Source organism: Mustela nigripes, chromosome 7 (assembly GCF_022355385.1).
Source record: "Mustela nigripes isolate SB6536 chromosome 7, MUSNIG.SB6536, whole genome shotgun sequence".
Classification (NCBI taxonomy): domain Eukaryota; kingdom Metazoa; phylum Chordata; class Mammalia; order Carnivora; family Mustelidae; genus Mustela; species Mustela nigripes.
The window spans coordinates 44657945-44682691 of NC_081563.1; the positions used below are offsets into that span (position 1 = coordinate 44657945).

Here is a 24747-nt window from a genome sequence, read left to right on the forward strand (position 1 = left end):
TTTTTTTTTTTTTTTTTTTTTTTTTTTTTTGGTGAGAACATTTCTGTTCTAATCTCTTAGTAAATTTCAATTTTACAATACAGTGTTATCAACTATAGTCATGTTTTACATTAGATTCTCAGACCTTATTCATCTTATAGTGAAAGTTTGTACCCTTTGAACAATCCCCCCCATATGCACTAATCCCCAGCCCCTTGCAACGACTTTTCTGTTTTGTTTTTATGAGTATCTTTTTCTTCAAGATTCCACATATAATTGATAACATGAAGTATCTTTCTCTGCTCAGCTTATTTCATTAGTACAGTGCCCTTAAGGCCCAACCATGTCACAAATGGCAGGATTTCTTTACTTTTCTGTCTGGATAATATTTTATTATATATATATTCATTATATATAATACATATTGGTGTATATATATATATATCATTATACATAGGTAAAGATATTTATTTATTTAATTTTTTTACTGATTCATCTGTTGATATTAGGTTGTTTCCACATCTTGATTACCATGAATAATGAATGCTACAATGAACACGGCAGTACCACTATCTCTTCAATATCGTGCTTTCACTTCTTTTGGAGATACAGTTGACCCATGAACAATGTGGGGGTTAGGGATACCAACACTCCACACAGTCAAAAATTCACATATAACTTATCAATGGAATATTACTCAGCCATAAAAAAAAAAAAAGAATGAAATTGGGGCACTGGGTGGCTCAGTGGGCTAAGCCTCTGCCTTCAGCTCAGGTAATAGTCTCAGGATCCTGCGACCGAGCACCATATCGGGCTCTCTGCTTGGCGGGGAGCCTGCTTCCTCCCTCTCTCTGCCTGCCTCTCTGCTACTTGTGATTTCTGTCAAATAAATAAATAAATATACCAAAAAAAAAAAAAAAAAAAGGAATGAAATCTTGCCATTTGCTAAGACATGGATGGAACTAGAGGGTATTGTGCTAAGTGAAATAAGTCAGTCAGAGAAAGATAAATACTGTATGATTTCACTCATATATGGAATTTAAGAAACAAAATAAAAAAGCAAAGGGAAAAAGAAAGAGAGAGAGAAGGTGAGAGAGGCAAACCAAGAAACAGACCCCCCCCTTTTTTTTTTAAGATTTTATTTATTTGACAGACAGAGATCACAAGTAGGCAGAGAGGCAGGCAGACAGAGAGGAGGAAGCAGGCTCGACACTGAGCAGAGAGCTTGACACGGGGCTCGATCCCAGGACCCTGGGATCATGAGCTGAGCCGAAGGCAGAGGCTTTAACCCACTGAGCCACCCAGGTGCCTCAAGAAACAGACTCTTAATTGCATAGAACAAACTGATGGTTACCAGAAGGGAGGAGTGTGGGGGGGATGAGTGAAATAGGTGATAGGGCTTAAGGAGTGCACTTAACTATCATGACGAGTAGACGGTGATATATGGAAGTGTTGAATGACTATATTGTACACCCGAAACTAATACAACACTGTATGTTAATTGGAATTAAAACAAAAACTTTAGAAAATTCAATGACTCCCCTGAAACTTAATCACTAATAACCTATTATTAACTGGAAGCCTTACTGATAATACAAATAGTTGATTAACACATATTTTGTATGTTATATGCATTATATTCTGTATTTTCACAGTGAAATAATAAGCTAGAAAAAAGAAAACGTTATTACGAAAATCATAAGGACAAGAAATACATTTAAAGTTATGGTACTGTGCTATATTATTAAAAATACTCACGTAAGTGGACTTACGCAATCCAAACCCATGTTGGTCAAGGGTAAACTATGTCCAGAAGTGAAATTGCTGGATCATATGGCGATTCCGTCTTCCATTTTCTGAGGAAGCGCCATACTGTTTGCCAAAGTGGGCGGGCACACTAATTTTATATTCCCACCAACAGTGTACAAGAGTTCCCTTTTCTCCATATACTCACCAATATTTGCTATCTCTTATCTTATTGACGATAGCTATTCTAACAAGTCTGAGGTGGTATCTTATTGTGGCTTCCATTTGCATTTCCCTGGTGATATACTGGTGTTAAGCATTATCTCTTGTACCTGTTGGTCACTTGCATGTTTTCTTTGGGAAAATGACTGTTTAGGTTCTCTGCCCATTTAAAAAAAGTTTTGTGCGTGTTCTACTGAGTTGTATACATTCTTTATATATTTCGGCTATTCACCCATGATCAGATACAGGCTTTGAAAATATCTTCTCCCAGTCAGTAGGTCACCTTTTCATTTTGTTGATGGTTTCCCTTGCTGTGTAGAAGCTTTTTAGTTGGATGTAGCCCCACTTATTTTTGTTTTTGCTTTTGCTGTCTTTGTTTCTGGTGTCTTATCTAAGGAATCATTGCCACGAATGATATCAAAGAGCTTACCCCGCTTTTTTCCCTAGAAGTTTAATGAATTGAGAAACCCCACTCAAGTCTTTACTTCATTTTGAGTTGGTTTTGGTAAAATGTGTAAGGTAGGAGTCTAGTTTCATTCTTCTGCATGTTGTTGTCCAGTTTTCCTAACACCGGAAACTATCCTTTATTGAAGATATTATCCTCGGGGCACCTAGGTGGCTCAGTTAGTTAAGCATCTGCCTTCGGCTCAGGTCATGATACTAGGGTCCTGGGATAGAGCCCTGCATGGGGCTCCCTGCTTGGCAGAGAGCCTGCTTCTCCCACTCCCTCTGCTTACTGCTCTCCCTACTTGTACTCTCTATCCCTCTATCAAATAAATAAATAATTTTTTTTTAAAAAGATACTCTCCTTTCCCATGCATATTGTTGCCTCTAAATGTTTATTTTTGAAAAACTAATAAAAGCCACTGAATTATTTGTCTTCAATTGTGCATTTCATATCTCAGAAAGGGTATGAAAATTTCTGATCTCAAAGCAGGAAGAAAAAGGATCCAAAACGAAAAATCTACATAAATGTAGTGCCAATGGGGGAAAAAATGAGAGCAAATTTACAAAAATATAATGGGGTAGATAGTAATACAATTAGTTCGAGGAGGCAGAAATACTATAATAAGAGTAGTAAGTTCACAGAGAGGAAAAATATGCTTTACCTCTTTGTTACTTTATTCCATTCTCTCTACTCAGTGATTGGTATTAACTCATTCATTCCTGTTACCAGCATTTGAGGAGCTCCTGGTTTACCAAGCACTATGTCTGGCCACGGGCCCAGAGAAAAACAAGACAAGCCATCTACTCTCACTATTGAAAACTTCTTTACTAATAAGGCTGCAATGATCAACCTGATCATATATATACTTGACTGGCCTCATAAATGATGCTGCTTAGAGGTAAGCGTAAGTTCTTCTGATTAAATGTGTTGGAGACCGGCCTAAGAAACATGTTATAAAGGTCCAAATTTGCTACATTTCCTTCACATCATATTACTTCAGATTTTTTTCCTCTCAGGTTTTTCTTACATTTTTTTCTCTCAGAAATTCTCCACGCTTCCAACATGACAGACATACTTTCAAATACCCAGTGTGTTAGCCCAGAAGATTTGGCATTTGTCAAAAGGGTAGAATTTCAGGTAACATAGGTAAAGACGGAAAAGACATTTCCGGTATAACTACCTTGCTCAGATCCCTTAGCCCACACTAAAAAGCAGAAGGATTCTCCTGTATATTTGGAAAGTCTACTCAGTGTTGGGGTGCTTATTACCTTTAATAATAATCTTGTGCCTGTTTGTTTTTATAGTTCGCTGAGAACTTCTCTAAGCATCATTCCATTTGATCTTCTTTACAGTGTCACGGTGAAGGTAAGAGGTATGGTTTGTGTGGAGAATATCATTTTATTTGTTGTATAGATGAGGAAAGGAAATGGTCCACTGATTGTACAGAGCAAATACCAGAGTCCAGTCTTCAGAAGCCAAGACTGTGCTCTTTTACTTAATTAAGGTCCATGTGTTTATGAACCTGGTTATCCCAAATTCACAAATCCCAACTGGACAAAGGTCATCCTTTTTTCTATCCTTTACTCCCACACCTATTCAACCACTTTCCAGCATTTTCACCCCTCATTCACCACTTACCACAAAAGGGAATCTAAATTTAGATGCCTGGATATTTCAATCTGAGCATGTAGTATCTGTCCTTGATTAGCTGGCATTGGATGGGTGTGAGCTACTTGAATCCAATGTGAGAGAGTCAACAGTTGCATCAGATAAAATGCCCAGCAAGGACCCTTAGGAGGCTTATAAAATGCTGCTCAGTCCCCCACAACTGCATAGGTAATTTGAAGAAACAGTCACTGACTGGATGGCTTTGGGGGCAGATAAACAGCAGAAGCCTACTGGCAATTCATAGACCTATACCCCTGGGGCTAATAATACATTATATGTTTATTTTAAAAATTTAAAAAATTAAAAAAAAAAACAGCAGAAGCCTATAAAAGGTATATGATTGAAGAGTTTGAAGGAAGATATAGAGAACAACTTTCCAAAACCATATTTCTCTCAGATGGGGTCAGTCCTGCATACCTGCCACAGTGTAGTAGAATTTGTACCAGGGAAGATCATCTGGCTCCTAGTTCCAAATTCCCTGCCATTTCACCTTACAGCAGAGTCCTGTGGGCCTCCAAAGAACCCCCATTGTAACTCCAAGAGCCCCTGGGAAGAGCCATGCTAAAACTCACCATTTCCCACTCCTGGTACCAGATGAGTGCCACTTCAGTTCACGTGAGGAGGACAGGAAGCGAGGGGAATAAGATGCTACTGGGTAAAGGAAGAGGAATGACAGGTCCTTACTTGTTGGTTCAGATGTTACTTACACATGACCCTCTAAAGGTCCACAAATGGTCATTAAGGAGCCCATGACATTTTCTAAAACGGAAAATCATTCACCATGCTCCTCTGCTCTATTCCAATTATAGATAACTGTTGCCTCTGAGCTAACTTCGCTCTCCCGAGTTCTGCCACCATATGCTATACTTCTTTGCTTCTTGTCTTTAACTATTGCACAGCATTGCATTTCCAACAGCTGCTGAATTTTTCCCTAGAGGGGCTTCATTTCAGACAGAGGCCCAGTGATTACTCTGCATTTCCAAGTGTGGAGGAATCCTATAAAATGATACTGGGTGCTAAAGATGTTTCAGAACAAGGCAGGAGACGGAGTTCGACTGAGGGACCCTCCCTTTTTCAGGGAAATCTGGACTCTTACACATAGTTGCTGTATTTCAAGCATACTTAACTTCTAGAGCAAAGGCTGGCCTGCTTTCCTGTGAAGGGGCAGGTAGTATATATTTTAGTCTTTGCAGCCGGTTGATCTCTTCCATGGCTACTCAACTCTGCCACCGCAGCACAGGAGCTGACAGTACAACTTGATTTACATAAACTCTGGCAGACAGCCAGACCGGGGCCACAGGTAGTAGTTTACAGGTGCCTGTTGTATATAGTTTTGTCAATGGATTTTAGTCTGATAGCATTCCATTCAGTCTGTGTCACTCTGTTGCATTGCTGCTGCGATTCCCTGGCTATTTCAGCTCCATTCACCCATTGCTTACTTATGGCTGAGCACCTGCTGGACCCATCTGCTTAAGAAACCCAGGAGGCTAGAGATGGCCACAAAAAGCCCTCAAGTGGCCGGTATGAATGGTATTATTTGACCAAGCTGACTTTTCTTCTCCCTTTGCCTCATGCTCTGCTAGAAAATATAGCCTATTCCAATTGTCTCTAAGCAATTCCTTTTGTAGCAAAAGCTTTGAGGCAAGGAATTAAGAGAAAAGGTTACTTGGAAGTGTAAAACTTGTTGGCCTTTCCCCCTGAATTGGGGGCATTAGGAGGATATCTGGCTGGGTTGCCTGACTTGCTTGACATAGGTGCTCTAACCTGGACTAAACTCCAAATCCTGGTGTTTCTCCCCAGTTTGGCAAAAACAAAACAACAAACAAACAAACAAAAACTGAGGGTACTTGACAGACGGGCTCAACACACAGAGAATGTACCCAAAGAGCACCAGGCAAGCAGGTTGCTGTGGTGATATGCAGACACAATAACTAGTTGATCAGTCACAAGTGATCCACTTTCAACTAGTTATTATGGCATCTATGGGCACAGCCTCAGGGCCACACTGATCTAAGCCTACAGATCTCAAAGGGGGTGCTGAGGGAAATCTGCTCAGTCAGGCATGCTTCTAATTATTAATGCAGACTTCTTCCGGCCCCTTCAACTCTGTGCCACCCCCCCACCCTCCTCAAGGGTCCAGACCTCCCGATTTGCCATGACCAAAGGTGCTTTTCAGCTTTTCAGTCACCTCCTTTACACAGTTGTAACTTAGAGCACAGGTATTTAAGGCAGCCTAATACTTGCTAAAATTAAAGGAATCATAAAAATATAGAAGTCCCACCCTTAACATTGAAGAGGATTGACACACTCAGTGACAAACCAGGGAACTGTGGAACGGTAAAGGAGGGGCTGAGAGTGGTTATCCACTCAAACTTCTCACAAGCACCTGTGGTTGGGTCAGATGGAAAATCACCTCCAAACACCATAGTGTCCAGGACAAATGGTTCTCCTTTAAACCTGGAATACCATAGCATAATCCATTCAATTGTTTCCCACTGAATATACCAGGCAGGTCTGCTGGTCTCCTGATCTGTACTTAATCAGATATCCCCCAGCTAAAAAGAAAGTCCTTTACTTCCCCCCACCCTTATAATTAATTAGAAAAATGATTTTAAAAATCTCATTCATGGTTCCATATCTTGCATTGGGCTGGACACGGATATGGATCAAGAAGATGTGGTATATATACATAATGGAATACTATGCAGTTACTATGCAGCCATCAAAAGAAATGAAATCTTGCCATTTGTGACAACGTGGATGGCTAAAGGAAGAAATAGAATGGTGATTATATTAAACAGGAAGCCTATTATGATTATTATTGAGAATCCCAAGACTCATTATTAATTAATATTTAACTGACACTTGTCCTATTAAGAAAATTTTAATAAAAGCTATAAACTAAGACCAAAGTGTATCCCTTTAACAACTACAACTTTAACAACTTTAACAACTACAGTCATTGAAAGAACCGGCTTCAGTCAGCCCACTTGGGTTTTCTTTCTTTCTTTCTTTTTTCTTAATTTTATTTATTTGTTTATTTGTCAGAGAGAGAGCACACACAAGCGGGCAGAGTGGCAGGCAGAAGCAGAGAGAGAAGCAGGCTCCCTGCCGAGCAAAAAGCCTGACGCAGGACTCGATCCCAGGACCCTGGGATCATGACCTGAGTCGAAGGCAGCAGCTTAACTGACTGAGCCACCCAGGCACCCCTCACTTTGATTTTCTAACTAGGAATTCTGTATCAGTAAGAAATTTAATTTTATTTCTGGGACTTCGATACTCTACTCTGGGAAAAAAAAAAAAAAAAAGTCTTTTAACCAACTGAGCCACCCAGGCACCCTAAAAAAATGCCTCTTGATAGTAATGCCCTCTCCATAGGATTGTGTCTCCATAGGATTGTGGTAGAGATAGAAGGTAAAGTGTTAAGGAAAAAACGGACACTAAATAAATATCAAACAGTTTCAGTGGGCAGCTTTGCTTTTTTGATCTTTGTACATAACCAGATACAAATGAGAGCAATGGCTCAGATGATCATGAGAGATGGTTACCCCAGGTATCTCAGTGACAAGACAGCATCAGCTGCTCAGTTCCTAAGCCTACCTACTCCTAGCACTCAAAGCTATGGGAAGGCAAGCCAATTGATTTTGAAGCTGTGAATCCATGTGCAATAATATTGACTCTTTGTAAGTCTTTGGAACTCTAAATAGAGTTCTTTACTGAAATTTTATCTCGGTCTTAACCACAGGCAAAGTAAAAAAAAAAAAAAAAAAAATCAGTTTTGCCGAAAAACCCAATATCAATGATTGATAATTACAAAATCACTGATCTTAACACATTCTCTAACAACTAAAATTGCTGGGTGCAGGGATAAGCTCCAATCTCTAAATTGGAAGCTGATAGAGGGGTTTTAAGGAGGCTGAATAAAAAACTTTTGCCCTGGGGGAAAAAAAACTTTGAGGTACCTTTTACCTCTAAGAGTCTATGAATCCATAACTACTGAATCATGTTTCCTTTTTCAGAGACAGTTAAGAAGTAAGCTCAGAAATATCACTGCTTTTCTTTCCTGTCTCTCCTTTCCCCAATTCCTACCTCCCAATTTTGGGGGTAACTGGAAATCTTTGTACATATGTAATATAAAATCATTATTCAGCTTTTAAAATAAGCATTTAAAGAGACTGTATCTTTTTTCATGAAGTTAAAGATAGATGTGATTTTTTTTTTTTCTCCCTCTGTTTGGGGGACATTCTTTGTTGAGACAATTGCATTTCTTAGCATTTTTTTTTCCCTGCATATGAAGGAAATTTTCCATGCTCCAGTCTGACAAAAATACCTGTTCTGGGTACAGTTTCCTGAAATGTGGCACCATATGTGCATCAGTAAACATTATGTGTAGAGTAAATTAAACTGAGCCTTATAATTAGGTAGTAAGGAAATTACCGTAGACCTGAAAGAGTAAATCAGCAGTATTAAAATGCTCTCCATTTTCTCTGAAGCACTTCAGAGTGCCATAAAAAGCCCATGTCACTGTGATAAATATCAAAAAGAAATGCATTTGGAGCAAGACAACCTAAAAGATACCACAATTCAAATAGGTCTTCAAATTTGGAGTCCAAGGTGTCATCTCATAAAATTTTAAAGTCAGCCCTTTTGCCACTAATGTCGGGGGGGAAAACAGAAAACCACCTGACACTGAGACTTTCGGGGGGATCTTTCTCATACAGCAGGTGCAGTAAAGATTTTAATAGATAGAAACTCTGGAGCAGAGCCAAAACTGAGGAAAGATTCACCCATCATAAACAAAATAGCAACACTGTAAATAAAGATAGGATCTGGACTCCTGGTTTTCTCCAGCTTCTGGTGACTGCCCTGTTACTGATCCTACCTTTATTTACAGTGTTGATCATTTGCTCATAATGGATTTTTTTGCATTCATTTCTCTTTTTTAAATCCGATGAGAATACTGTTTATTTAGATTACTGAGGTTTTCGGTGTTCCCAAAACTGTGTACCTGAGGCTAGTGCCTACTCTCCCTGCCTTTGTCTTGGCTCTGTGCATGGCACAGTGAGCAATCAGACAGACCATCCATCTCTAATCTTGGTCCATGAGGAGACAGGGCTCAAGCACGGAATCTCTTTCAATCTGAACAGGTATCGTATCTGTGAAATGGGGAGGTCTAGCAGAGGCTCCGGTAGAGGATTAGAAGCTGGAGGGCTTCACAGTCCTCAGATGCATCCCCAAGCAGACCACAATGAGGTCTTAAAGTTCCCATATTCAGAAACAAAGGCAAAGGAAATCAAACCTGCTAAAACATCACAGATTATCTGTAAAGCTTATTACAATACAGAGTTTAACGTGTCACCATATGTACATGAAATCCGTCTCCCAAGATGGAGCTGTATTATCTGTATTTCTAGTCAATTCTTGAGCTACTTCTCTAAAGTCAGCCCAGCAACAGGGAACTTCTGGATTAAGGCATTGAAGTTCTCTGTTAAAAGGCAAATAGATATTTTATCACAGTGTAAGTGGACTGTTTTTTTTTTTTTTTAAAACAAATTGGTTGTTAAATCAATGGAACCTGAGACATGAGAGTTTAGAATGAAGGGGAAATTGATGACTGTGACGTTTCTTGGGTGCCAAGCCTGCGTACAGGGGTCTTCCTTCTTTCAACACCTGTGCGGTATAGGGTTACTTTATTTTGGCAACTATGATACGTCCTGAAGAAACAAAAAATAGGGACCTGGGTGGCTCTGTCGGTGGAGCGGCTGCTTTCAGCTCAGGTCATGATTCCAGGTTCCTGGGCTCAGCCAGGAACCTGCTTCTCCCTCTCCGACTCTGCCTGTGGCTTTGCCTACTTGTGCTCTCTATCTCTCTGTCAGATAAAACCTTTAAAAATAGTAATAATAACAACACTTGGCAATAGGCAAAGTCACATAAATAACTTAAATCTACTGTAAAAAAGTGTCATAATAAGGGTATTTTAAAATGCTCCAGAGCTTACTGGATAAACCCTGTTTATAGGAATTGGATAAGGTTGTGATGATAAGGTGACATTTAAACTAAGGCTTGTAGGAAAAATTGTGAATTTTCCTGGGGGGGAGGGCGGGGAAGAGGGAGATAAAGCATTCAGAAAAATTGTGAATTTTCTTGGTGGGGGGAAAAAAGGGCGAGAGGGCATTCTAGGCAGAAGCAAGTGCAAAAGCATGAGGATATGTGAGTGCTGACCTAAAACTGCTGGAGCCAGAGTGAGCTGAAGGCAGGAAGGCTGGGGTAGAGGGGAGTAGTTGTGAGGTTGTGACCATCATTTTTACGAAAAGCAATTAAGCAGTGCCAATGGGAGTGGATAGGAAGGAATGGACTGGACATGCATGTAGGAGTTGAAATCCACCAGACTGAACGACTGATGGGGATTCAAAGAATGATAATGGGAGGGGCTGTACAGGGCTGCAATTCTCTTGGAAAGTTAGTCACTGTGGGAAGTACACAATTGTGTGGGGTGGGGGTGGAGTGAGGATTTGGCTGAAATTTCATTCAGCCAAAAAAGACAAAGATTGGTCAAGGGCATATAGAGTAAAGAGATGGACATTATAGGCAACATTCTCTTTTTCACAATTTTCAACCCAAGCGAAGAGCACTGTTGAATTCCCTCTGCCATCATTAGTGTGACATTCACTGGAGCCAGGAAGGCACACTGATGAGATCCTAGGGCAAACGGACTGCTACCAGGGCTGGTGGCCACAGCAGGAAAGGCAGAGCCTGTAGGAAGATGACTCACTTTTAAATTTCAGATGCATCCAGCCTCCTTGGGAAATGGGGAGATAAAGAAATAGCTGCCCTGATGGAAATTTCCCCTGGGAAAAACGGATGCCAGCAGCTATTTCAGGTAATACAAGATAACGTCAGCAAGGAGGGGTCAAATGGAACAGATATATTTGACCACAAGCTGGCTGCAATGATCCACGGAGTATGTTCAGACAGAACAGTGATTAGCTGCTATCATCAACTCTAGAAATACTTCAGTTCAGGCCATAGTGGCAAACTCTCGTACAACATGCTTTAAAATTATCTCCCTTGCAGTGACAGGTTTGGATAAGAAACCCCAGTCTAAATATAGCCTGCAACAATGAATATGGGCCAACTTCATTTAATCAAGATGAGTGTTCTGGTAAGCTAAAACAACATTCTTAAAAAAAAAAAAAAAAAAAAAGGAAAAAATCCTTGTTGTTTAAATCATCATTGTTAAAAATCTTCCGATATTTCCTTCTGAAGAATTTTATCCTAGACAATACGGTAGATTTTTTTTTAATAATCCTATAGCTGATTGTCCAATGTGAGGGTCAAGATTTCTTAATTGCCTAGAACAGGAGAAGGTGTCAGAGATTAGATCAAAGACAGATACTCGAATTTGGGGACTCAGCCATTGCTATTTCCCCTTCCCCTTTCCACTTTTCCTTAACATCCAGGGCCTGGGGAAATTAGCAGAAGAGAACAAACCTGCCTGGTTGAGCATTTTCCTATTCACACATACGCTATAGATCCCTCTGCTTTGTACAGTGTGTTATTTGATTATTCAATGTTGATCAAGCTACTGGAATTGTTCTGTGATCTAGACTCACTAGTGAGGGAGAGGTCAAGCGTGGTGTCCTACACAAGACGGTGTTAATATGTGAGTAATCAACTATATGCTCGCTCATAGGAAGAAATTAGATCACTTCATGCTTTGAACAGTGTCTACATAAGGGAAGAGTTTACCCATAGTGACATTTTAAGAAGTTTCCAACGGATGAAATCGTGTACTTTGAACTTGTCCTGATGAGTATTTACCAGGAGATAAATAAGTATATGGTACTCTGACATTCAGGGCAGTCATATTAGGATTTTTTTAAGGTAGAGATGGCTGGAATATATAACCCATTTTCAAGAGGCATGTCTAAAGGATGACCCTTCACAGCACTCTTGGGCCCTCTGCTACCTCTGTCATTCTCCTCCTTGCCTTTTTGATTCTGATCTTTGGTGGTCCTGATGCAATTTGTCTCTGTCTGTCTCTGAGCTATTTATATTCTGTATTTCAAGTCCCAATCACTGTATGATCATTCTCTGGTCTCCATATTTCTACAGCAGCAAGACAATCTGACCTAGGAAACAAACTCTAGGGATTATTAGCTCTGACATAGGTTTTCAGTGCGAAGAACACAAACCTTAACATTTGGAAGAAATCAATATTTCATTTCATTTTATTTTTATTGTAGCTATATAGATAGCCTTGTGTCCTTATGAGGAAAAGCAGATTTAAGTCTGGAAATAAATGATTTTAAATGTTATCTTACAATGACTCTAAAAATAATTGGCCCCATCATGAGCAGATGTGAGAAAAAGAATTGAATGCCTTAAAATTCCTTTTTTCTGTAAATGTTTTTTTGCAAAATCTATAACTCACACTTTGAGAAGCCAGCTACCTCAACATAATAGCACTTTTTAAAAAGAGGACCCGGTGGAGCATAACAGCTGGAAACCTGAGAGACAATATCATAACACAACTAAGAACCATTTTTTTGATATTCACCACAGAATTTTTTTTTTCTGTCTATAGTATGTACGTGTCACCCACCCCAAACCTTGAAGTAGTAAAAGTGCTGCTGGAAATCATAAAGCACCTCTATATATTCATGCGAACCTTCCTTCTTTCCCAACTACATCCCACCCAGAGTAGATTGGTATATGGGTGACCCAATTGCATATGCTGGTTCGATGGAGAGGCAGAATGGGGAAGGGTTATGAGCAAAGACCCTACAGCCAAGCCGCCTGGACTGAAACCTTTATATATCCATACTCCATGAGGCCATGGGTACATTACTTCATTTCATGTCCTCATCTGTAAAATGGGCATGATGACATCTCTTCTATCTCATAGAGCTGGTATGAGGATTAAATGTGATCCATTCATGGAGAGAACTTAGAAGAGGGCTTGGCATGTTTTACAGACTCGATACCTGTCAGAGTTTAGTTTTCATTTCGTGGGCAGCGATTTCAGAAGCTACTGCTGATTACTGCCCACCTTTAGTCATATTTCTTACATAAGTTCTCAGTGGAGGCAGGGTCTTGAATAATACACCTTTAAACATACCATCCAATAACATTTTTTGCTTCTTTGTTTTTAAATCCTTTGTTATATAATCTATTTTCTTAAGCGTTCATCCCGATGTAAAAGCATTCTGTATGTGATTTTTGTTTGAAAGTGTTTTGATTATAATAGCACAACTGACACTTTTGTCAAGTTGACACTGAATCTCATTGCTGGAATTATTGGGATGGTTATTAAGGGTGAAGGGATAAGAACTAGGCCCTTGATTAGTTTGGGGAATGAGAGACTTGCTAAGTTTAGCAATGCCCTAACCTGTTATGATTATTATTTATTAGCTTCTCATAGGGAAATATTTGGGTCCTGATTTGCTTATCAACCTGGAAAAACAAAAATTAATAACAGGACCAAAATAATAACCAGAACAGACCAGCATCCTGTAAGCTTAGAGAAAATCAAGAGACCATGCCTAGAAGAGTTCACAGGTGGCACATACAAGGAGGACATTGAAGAGCAGCCGGCAGCCACAGACTGGGTCCTCTCTTAAGGGATGGGTAGACCATGTGGGCTACTAGGTACTCAGGTGGGGAGTCAGGCAAAAGCTTTTGTTTTTATAATGGTCTGATTCCAGAATCACAGCAGTGACAATAGCTCAGACATGGGCATACTGTGCCCGCAACTCTAAAATTAAAACATAATGCTTAAAGCTGGCAGTTATATTCCCCTAATTCCCCTAAATCCATTTTTAATTCCAAACAAAATACTCTTAAGAGGATTCTGCTCTACCACTGCCCACTCTCATGGGTTTAATTGGCAAGACAGTTCTAAGCCAATCAATTTTAAATAACACCCTGGGGTTCCCACAACCTTTTTCATAATTTATGACTCCCCATTTCTTTGAGATATACTGTCTAGAGAAAGGAGACCCACTTACTTGAAAATACTACTGAAAAAGAAATCCTTTTTATTCAATTATTCTTGATTTTTTTCAATTATCTATGAATTTAAGTCTCTCTTTTTCTCTTTTTACAATTAGGGAAGTTCAAGATAATGATCATGATTGACTTTATTTCTTTTTAATTTGGTGACCAGAACTTTGCAGGACTCCAGGGTCACCCTTCTGAAGGACACTACCCAACCTTAGGGCTATGAGGAAGAAGCAAGAAACTGACAGTAGAAACTTGAGGAAAGTCGCTAGAAATGTTTTTCTTTGCTTTCAGCTTTTTTTTTTCCCATTGTGATTTGATTGCTCTAAATATTATATACAGGATTACATGTGTACAGGGAAGTGGACACGGACACTGGAAGGCTCCCATTTAAAAAGTCTTCTAAAAAGGATTGTCAATAAAGTAAAGAACAGAAAGTGTTTCAGTCACAGAAATGCATTGATTTGAACCACTAGCATTCACTGGGCCGCAATAGCTCGCTGCTATCAGATACTCAGACCAAACCTTGATAATCCAATTAACTAGCTACCCAAATTGAAAATGCACGCTATCAGAGTTGTTGCAAGTTCCATTTGGGTAAATGCTAGGTAGCTTCTGTTTAGATCAGAGAAGCTTCTGTACCACTACAGGTGTACATGGAGAAACAGAAGAGATGGAAAGAAAGACAAAAATATCCCAACATATGGACAGGGATGGAACTGACAGATGGGAACCATCTTAGTTCTAGAAAGGCAAATTGGGAAAGAGAAAGATGTTTGAACCAAATTTGGGGATGTGGTGTGAAATTATGCCATAACTTTTGGATCTTAATATCATGAAACAATTCTCTTTGTCCTTCTTCTTCTCGATCTTTGGGAAAGGTGAGCAGAAAATTAATTCTTTTATGCATGGAATGATTTCAAAGGATGCTATACTCCTTCCCCTGCCATCCTAAAAGAAGCCCTCCAAGGAAAAACTTGTCACCAAAACATTTCAACTTTTACCATAAATTCCATCTACAAATTTTGCCACTATCCTCAGTAAGAATAAACCCTTTCCTGAGAAATTTTAAAACCAGAGTAAAAACTACTTTATCCATTCCTTCCTAATAGGACTTTAAAAGTCACTATGATAGGTCCATAAGCTCAGAGAGAGGAGATTGCCAGTTCCTGAATGTAACAGAATGGTCTCTTCTAAAACCAAGAGATTGGGAGGTAGGAAGACTCATACCATGAATTTTGCCTGTTTGACCACCTCGCCAAAGAAAGGGTCTAAAGAAGATGTACTTCCACTGCTTCAAAATCTGTGATTATCAAGCAATAGGACCTGTGACATAGGAAATAAGTGCAGATTTCTTTGGGGGTCATTCAATCTTATACAGCTTAGAGAGAGCTTAGAGATTTGGTTTGGCTCCCTACTTTCATATATAAGAAACAAAGACAAAGAGATGGTAGATCCTTGGTCACAGAGCCAGTTGAGTGGTAGAGCTAGACATAAAACCCTGGTCTCTGGATACCTGATTCAATGTTTCCCATTAACCTCAGTCCCAATTCCTACCACTCATATCATTTCATATCAGATGGGGATTTGATTAAAGAGATGGCTTAAGAGGGCAAAGAGATAGATCTGGCCAAATATCCATTTGGTATAGGACATCATTTTATTCTCCCTCTCATTTTAAGATAAAATGAGAAGCTAATGTTTCCCCAACAAGGACTTGTTAGCTGGGTAAATGAGTCTTCATATTCCAGAACTAATTATGATTTTTCTGGAGGACAGTAGCTCAAGCATGCCTACAACCTATAGGTGATAACCCGAAGGGAGTCTAGAAGCTTCGCAGTAATTATTAGAAGGGGTGTCTTCCTCTCATTCAAACCACTTCTAACTTGCTTCTTGGTCATTCTTGCCTAGGCACCTTGCTCATCCTATCTGTACTTGACATGTTAAGAGTAGCGAGGGCAAGATGCAGTCATGTCAGTCTAGGTTTTCCAGCTGCACAAAGTAAGGTTGTTGTTGTCTCAGGGAAGTGACTGGTTCTAGCTGACTAACACAATCAACACTATGCAAAAGCTACCAGTAGGAGACAGGATGCCTCTCAGGCAGAAATCAAGAGGGGATTTTATTGCAACTTAATGGATGGCATAACTCTTCTAGAAAGAACACTACTAAAGAAAGTAGAGCTCACTATGGAAACAAATAAAATAAAGCTTACAAGACAATAGGGTTACCAGTGTTGATATAGCACCTTCAAGATAAAATGGAGCCCCAACCAGATTTTTTTCATCCCCAAAAATAGACCTGTCAGAGTAATGATACCATTAGCCATTCAAATCATCAACTAACTTTCCTTGTTTCAGTCCTCAGTTTCCCAAACAACCATCTGATCAGCAAACATTCCCTTGGTGACATGGATCCCTAAAGGAAATACACAGGGTTAGAGACCTTAATTAGCCCATCAGATTAAGAGTTGTGTTTCTCATTAGCTATCAGCATTCTTGTTTATTCATTTAAGGCCTTCGGAGTTGTGGAAAGAACGAACTAGCAGAAATCAGAGACTGGCTCTTTGTATACCTGCATCTGGAAAACTGAAAAATAGATGGAGAAGGTAGTGAATTCATCAAGTCTCTATCTGGGAAGATTGTTTCTGGGCAGTGAGCAAGCTTCCTCTTCAGAGGGTGTTTTCATCATACCTCTTGAGGCTGTCACATCTGTCTGCTCAGCAGACTCTACCTTGTTGATGAAATGCTTCTGTGTACATGTAGGTGCTATGAAGAATAGCAACTTGAATGTCAGCTCTTAGAAGGCACCCTGGAAAAGGACATTCTTGAAAACCACCACTCAGTACCAGGCACGTAAAATAAAAACAAAAACAGTACCTGTCTCCTTAGGTCTCTTGTTTTCTTGGTCATCTTATCAATGGCAATGTTTAGAGGATCTCCTTTTTCTTTTCTTCCAGTCTATTAAGAGAAGAGAAACAATCTCTGGTTTAGAAAATTCAAGGTTAGAGATATTAAAATTTTTTTAAAAATTCAAAAACACACTTGACTGGAAGAATCCAAGCAAGAAAGAAAGACACAGAGAGAGAGAGAGAGAGCGGGAAAGAGGAAATTCAATAAACAGCTATTATGTGTTAGTTTTCTAAACTCTAAAGTTAATTTTCTCTGAAATAAAAATTTAAATTGCTGAAAAACAATACATTCTCAGGATGGTTTACACATATGTCCATATTCAACTTCATGCAAGTATGTTTTCTTCCTGCTCCAGACATTCATCAATTAAGTAAACGCAGGATGTTTGCTTTTGCCTTCAAATACAAATGGGTTTTGCTGCTCTCTTATTTAGCACAGTTCTGAATAGAAAATCATTGAGATGATAAAAACTAAATTAGAAAACATTTAAAATAAATCACCAGAATTCAGAATTTCATACCAATACATCCTACCATATTGTAACTTCTGTATCAAAGTCGGAAGAGATGCTTTACTACAAAATATATTGTTTGGGATCTCTTTTCTGTCACGCACTGGGGTGCGAAACACTAAGGAACCCACAGCTTAAAATCATAAGGAAAACACCTCTTCGGAGAGGTAAGGCAAAACAAACAAATGTAAAATCCAAAAATCTCTTCTTTTTTTTTTTTTAAAGATTTTATTTATTTATTTGACAGACAGAGATCACAAGTAGGCAGAGAGGCAGGCAGAGAGAGAGAGGAAGGGAAGCAGGCTCCCTGCTGAGCAGAGAGCCCGGTGCGGGACTCGATCCCAGGACCCTGAGATCATGACCTGAGCCAAAGGCAGCGGCTCAACCCACTGAGCCACCCAGGCGCCCCCAAAAATCTCTTCTTTAATAAATTATTCTCTTCAGAGTTTGGAAGTTTCACTGAATAGTTTCTATTTCTCTTTTCCTTGTTCCTTCCTCCCTTCCTTCCTCCCTCCTTCCCCCCCCCTCTCTTTTCCCTTCTTTCCTTCCTCCCTCCCTGCTCCCTCTTCCTTCCGCTCCTCTTCCTTCATTCCCCACTTCCTCCTTCCTTCCTCCTTTCTTTCTTCCCATCTTTCTTTTCCTTCTCTTTCTTTCTTTCTTTGTCTTTCTTTTTCTCCCTTCCTCATTCCCTTCCTTCCTTCCTTTCTTTTCTTTTTTTTTTTTTTTTATGGCTATGGTAAAACAATTAAACCAAACAAAATAGAAGCTCCATTATCTTTTAAGACCACATCAGGAACAACAAAATTCCCATGGATGGAAAGCTCTACATAACTTTATGGATGGCATTATTTCCTTATAAGAGAAAATTCTTCTCAAAAGCTTTGTCAAATCTATTAAATTATCCTTCCTTTAGTCAAACACCCTACAGATTTATTTATTTATGGTCCCACTGGTGAGTCAATTCTTACTCCATATTCAAGTCTCTACACAGTCATGTAGGTATCTATAGTAATTTGTATATATGATGAAATGATAACAAGATAGTGTGTTTTGAGGATCCATAGAGATTACCATTCAAGACATTTCTAAATATTCTCTTCCAATGACTAGATTCTGGATACATAAAGCTAATATATACACCACACGTCTACTTACAACTAGATTTAAAGCAGTCATTTTTTTTCCATAACTTGCTTAATTAACTATGTTTCTGAACAAATGTCTAATGTATAACCCTATATAGTTTTTATTAAAAACAAAACAAAACTAGAGTATATGCCTGTATATTTTTAACCATCTAAAATCTTATAAATCCCCGTATCTTTTCTACTGCCTAAACTCATATTCTGACCCTTTCATGTGTATACACTGAAGTATATAGGTAGAGAGAGCTTAAAACAAAGTGGTAACATTTTACAAAGTTAAGATATCAGTGTACAAATAGCTCCAAGAAAAGACAAGTGTATGGAGAAGCACAATGTGCTACATTATTTGGGGAGGGAAGCTAGTTACACAGCAAGTGTGACTTTGGCGCCCTGTCTCCATATTCAGGCATATCGTAAGTGTAGCAGCCAAAGCTGCTGCTTTTCTCTTTAGCTTTCTCCTTGCAACCAGGATGTCCACCATTAACATATGAGAAGGTCTAGCCCATGATCATTCTGAGAACCAGATTTCCTTTCCATTTATGAGAGTAATAAAACTTTTTTTTAAAAACTAACAGTTACGAGTTGGTTTAAAATGCAGCTATGAGAGAAGAAAACTGGATCACTGAACTTTTCAATGTAAAAAGCAAAAAATCAAGACAGTGTGAATATACAAAATGATTACGAAAAAAAAAATACTAAGTGTTAGACACTGGAATCATCTCTTCCTGCCACTGCCATTCATCATTGTCATTTGAGAAATGAAAAAATAAAACCAGAATAGGCCTGGGATTAGGGAGAGGGCAATAAGACACTGGTCTCAGAGACGACATTTAAGGGGGCCCCAAAGAACTCAGTAATATATAATTTAATGCAGTATTTTTCCAAAAATCAAATTAATGCCAAAAATTCACACTGAACAAATACCAAAATTTTAAATAAAAATAGGACCCCACAGGGCAAGGATAAGGATAAATGCAAGTGAAGAGAGTCATGTAGGTCAGATATTTTTAATTTTAAATTTAAGAAAATTGGGAATTGGGATGAAGGAATGCACTTGTCGTGATGAGCACTGGGTGATGTACAGAAGTGTTAAATCACTACTATACTGTACACCCAAAACTAGTATCACAATGTGTGTTCACTAGCCGGTATTTAAATAAAAACTAAAAAAAGAAAAAGAATTGAGGAATGCATGTATACTAAAAAGAGAATAAATCACTGTTTACCTAAAATTCAAATTTAACTGAGTGTCCTGTATTATTATGTGCTATATCAGGCAACCTTTCCCGAAGAGGTAATAGTTAAGCTCAAGATTGTAATTGGGGTTATTACAGACACATGTGGGAAGTCTCCATTGCCTCGTTCTGTGAAAAGAAGGGCAACATGGGATTCTGCATCCTATTTGGGATCAATATTCTATAACTGAAAAGCATAGTTCCTTAGATGTGAAACATCATTTTGGTCGCTGTGAGAAACTCACAAAAAGCGAGATCTATAATCCTTACCCCCATGGAGCTCCTAATTTGGGAGAGTAAACCAGAATATGAAATTAAGAATATTAACAACTACAAAGAGACTAATGCTCTAACAGGTTGAATTAGTTGCTCAACAGAGGGAGATGTTGCATTTGGGAAGTCAAGTAATCTCACAGAGGAATGGGGGAATTCAGCTGCACATTAAGTCCTGGGTAAGATCTGAATAGGAAAGAGGGAGGTACTTGAAGGGAGGACAGCGTGGCAAAAATAAAGTCATCCAGTCAAGAAACAGCAAGGCAGATTCTAAGAAGGACAGTGGGAATGGTGCAGGCTCTTCTCTATGATGTGAAGGGACAGGTTTGATGAACTGGAGAGATAAGCTACTTTTATAAGAGCTTCTTTATAGTGTCATTATTGCCAATTATATTTGGATCTGCAAACTCAGAGAATCTCTGGTGACAAAAGCATTCCATGTCACTGTGTTGTCAGGATCCTGCTGTGTAATATTTACAATCCTGGGTTTCTTCAGCTTCCAAGTCTTTGGCTAAAGACAATTAAAAAAATGCAGATTGGGCTCCTGGGTGGCTCAGTGGGTTAAGCCGCTGCCTTCGGCTCGAGTCATGATCTCAGGGTCCTGGGATCGAGTCCTGCATCGGGCTTTCTGCTCAGCAGGGAGCCTGCCTCCTCCTCTCTCTCTCTGCCTGCCTCTCTGCCTACTTGTGATCTCTCTCTGTCAAATAAATAAATAAAATCTTTAAAAAAAAAAAATGCAGATGACTCGGGTGCCATATTGTTCTCACTATTTACAAAGGCTAGATAATGGTAAACCAAGGACTAGAACTTTGGAAACACTGGTCACTGGCTGAAGTTTTTAATGTATTGGCCCTTTGTCGGCTCTAATTTCTTTAAATAAGGTATGTGTGGAAGAATAATGGTAGTAAATCCTTAATGCTCAGATTAACTCAGCAAATGGGGACTAGCAAATCATTACTTCTTGCTTTTCTGGGTTCTATTAGGTTGGCATGTGGAAATACTTTTAAATTACCAGCTTAAATTGGACAGGAAGCCAATCACTGAGAGAGAAAAAAATATATATATTGTCTCCTAGTGGCACTCATCCATTAGTAGGTTCTATGATCTTGGACTAACAATTTGCCCATATTTTTTATGTCTGAGTTTTCTCATGAACGCAATGGATAGCATAATATATACCCTCTTTTCACAAGGTTAGCAGGGCAATCAATCACGATGTCAATGTGCTGGAAAAAATAAAAGGCATTAACAGTACTCAGAGTAATTAGGAAAGTATTTTTGCTGTGGGGGAAAAAAAATGAGAGAATTGATTTGGAAACTATGTAGAAGCTATTTTTGGGTTACATGGACTTCTGCTTTCTTTACTCATGCAAATAATATATGAATGAAAATTTCGCCAAAATGAGAATTCCTAAAGGAAAAGTTCTCTTTAAGAATACTTGGGATTATTCATTATAAACAGACAACAATCTGAGATATTTCTAGGAGGTGAAATAAGAGGCTGAAACTCCAGAAAAATGTCTTTTCCATAATAGGTTCTTGAATATATTTGTTAAATAACTAAGGATTTGATCATATGTAGCAAATTCTAGTTCACAGGGAATCAACTAGGCACCTCACCCAGCTCTACTTCCCTCACTCTCCAAGCTCTATAAACTAAAAATACTTTAACAAACTGAAGAGAAAGGAGACCTAAGTGTTCAGTTTGATATCATTGCTTAATATTAAAACAAAAATGTGTTGTCTTAAGTCAGTCATTCACTTATTCCCTGCCTTTGCTAAAGAGAAGAAAACAAAGGCCATTTGTAACCACTCTCTGCCAAAAGCTATCTAAGTGATCTGGCAACTTCCCTAAACCCTCCACTTATCATCTGTCCAAAGGAGGGGCCAAAGACAAGTTATAGAACCAGGAAACGAGAAAGCCAAAAAATATACCCCTCATTACTGAGACGCTCTCATAGCACTGCAGAGAGGGCTGGGGTTGGGGAGGAGTGTAACAGTCAGTTGGGCTTTCTCAACTCTAAAATGTAGATAATGCTTTTTTTCTATGGGATTGCCATGAACATTAAGAGAACAAGAATTTGTAAGAGTTAGCACAGTCCCTAACCCAGCAGAGGTAACTCAATCAATGTTAGTTTCCTCTCTTTCTCCATCTCATGGGTTCTCCTAAAGCTGAAGACAAGGTCCAGAGAGATGGACTGATTCTGATCATGTCACTACTTAGTGTAGGACCAGGACCTCAATCCTCCCAGTCCAGGGATTTTCCATTGCATGTCTAAACCATCTTCCATCTCTAAAATTCTAGGATTCTGTGATTTTATAGTTTCACGTATTTCTGTTCAAAGGTTACAAAAAAATTAAAAATAGAAAAATCTCAGTTTGAGTTATATTTCCTTTGTCACGTTTTGTCTACAGATCTTGTGTGCCTTTCTCAGACATCTCCTCACTTGCCTTCTTTATCTTCACCTGCAGAAAGTGAGTCTGCAGTAGAGATAGCCATTTAATAAATACTGTTATTAAAAAAAGAAGAAGACAGGCGGGAGTCTTCTTTCACATTGCTACAGGCGACTTTCCTAGTTGCCATCTGTTGTGCTAGGAAGGTGCATGATAATTAAACTTTATTTGTTTTAGAATTTGGGCTCTATTTTACAAAACACATTTGGAGTAGATCCATGGTTTGAACTAATGGAAGGAAAAGAGAATGAATTTCCTGATTTGGATTTTTATAGGGGACCCTTTATTCTCCCACTCTCTGGCTCTGAACTCAAGTCCAGTTTGCCAAAGTATCAGATGCTGTCAAGGAGACATTCATATTTCCATTCAATTCTACAGAACAGTATTGGCGCCATTAATAGAAATTTTTGATTTTTTGCAATTAGTCTTCAAGAACAAGTCAATATTTTAGTTCAGTAACTTGTTTATATTTGCCCTTTTGGGAAATAAAATATTCTCTTTTATCGATAAGGATCTTCTTTTTCTTTCTTTCTCTTTTTTACCATACTAATATCCATCACCACTTCTGAAATACTGAAGAGGTGTGCAATATATTTATATTATATGCTGAATACCATACAACTCATACCAACTTCCTAATTTATAAAACAACAAAAAAAGAAATATTCATTTCTAAATTGCTGAAATTAAGAATTTACTTAAAGGCCATTCCTCACCCCACCCTAAACACATAATTCAGTAAAAGTGGTTTCTCACAGAAGCCCTAAGAATATAAACTACCATCTCAGTGCTTCCCCCAGATCCATGGTTTTATGTGAGTTTTGGGACAGGCTATTAATGTGGGAAATGGCTATGAGAAGGTAGATATTGATCACTCTTTTCCTTTTTCTAAAGGTATCTGTCAACTTGATTGAATGTATGAGAAATCTTCAAAATATCATATAGCTGTGATTCTAATATATTGAATGTGTAGAGAGCTAATCAAACACCCAGTCTTCAAACTGTTGTTATTTGAAAGAAGTGGCAGTCAAAATCATCAGAATGGCAGAAAGCAATAATGTGCCATGCACTTTACCTCCAAAACATTTTCCTGTCATTTAAACCTATAATTTAGACAACAAGAGGGAGGAGAAAAAATGATCTATTGATCCACCAGTCATCCCACTGTATTTGGAGGGTTGCCCATCTACCCTCAAACCCTGAATATAGGAACCATATTCTTATTGCAAATAGTACCATTATTTATAGAACCTTGAACATTTCATAATACCTTTATATTATGTGCAAATCACAGTATGAGAATGCAGATCTTTCTAAACATTTCCCTTTCACTAGCTACAGACATTCTCTTGGAAGAGAAATGAGTGATATCTCTCTAGAATGGATAAAAGTTTAGCAGTGGCCACAAATCAAATCCATGATCAGAATATTTTGACCAAATCACAATGCAGCTTTCCTGGAACCTGGGATGAATGGGGTTGGGTGGAGGGGTAGATAAAGGTAGAAAGGGAAAGAACTAATCACCACATGTCAGGGCAAAATATGTATCTGACACTTCTCTGAGATCTTGTCAGTGCTCAAGGAAAGAATCATCAATATATAAGATAAAAATATCAAGAAGGCATTATAGGTAAGATTCCCAGACCCTGTTTATTGGCCCAGCATTATTAGCACACACATTGAACATATTTTCCATTACATACATTTATACTTTCCCCTATATACTAACTTGTAAAGTAACACTTCATGAAGATAATCTTTATTTTGCTTATCATTATATCCTTGGCACCTGTGCCTGGCACATAATAGGCATTTAATAAATTATATTAAATCAATGAATAAAACACATGGGCTTCTGAATCCAGCTGCACCTAAAGCCAAAGTATCTATCAATGGATTTCCTGCTGAGATGAGTGACCACCAATTCCCCTCATGTTTCTTTATGCTGGGTTTCTCTCAGCCACAACCAAAAAGTCCTGATTAAATCAGAAACCTTAAAATACCAGACCAAAATAATTTGAAGGCAGGATGGTAGAAGGGGAAGACCCTGGCAAGGTCCACTGTGGACACAGCCTAGAGCACTCCCTGAGACCTCTGACCTCAGCCCTTTGCTTCTCTCAAATCCTTCTGTCCTTGGAACCCACCCATCCCAGCA

The 24747-nt window shown here is 38.7% G+C and overlaps 1 protein-coding gene across 7 annotated transcripts in view; it reads right to left on the minus strand.

Moving 5' to 3' along the window:
• Positions 1 to 24747, minus strand: part of CTNNA2 (catenin alpha 2) — a 1132931-nt gene that overhangs the window by 271021 nt on the left and 837163 nt on the right. For all 7 annotated transcript variants that reach the window (XM_059405715.1, XM_059405716.1, XM_059405717.1 and 4 more), the window contains one exon: positions 16942 to 17022. In XM_059405715.1, the coding sequence (XP_059261698.1) occupies positions 16942 to 17022 (81 nt within the window). The remainder of the gene's footprint in view (positions 1 to 16941; positions 17023 to 24747) is intronic.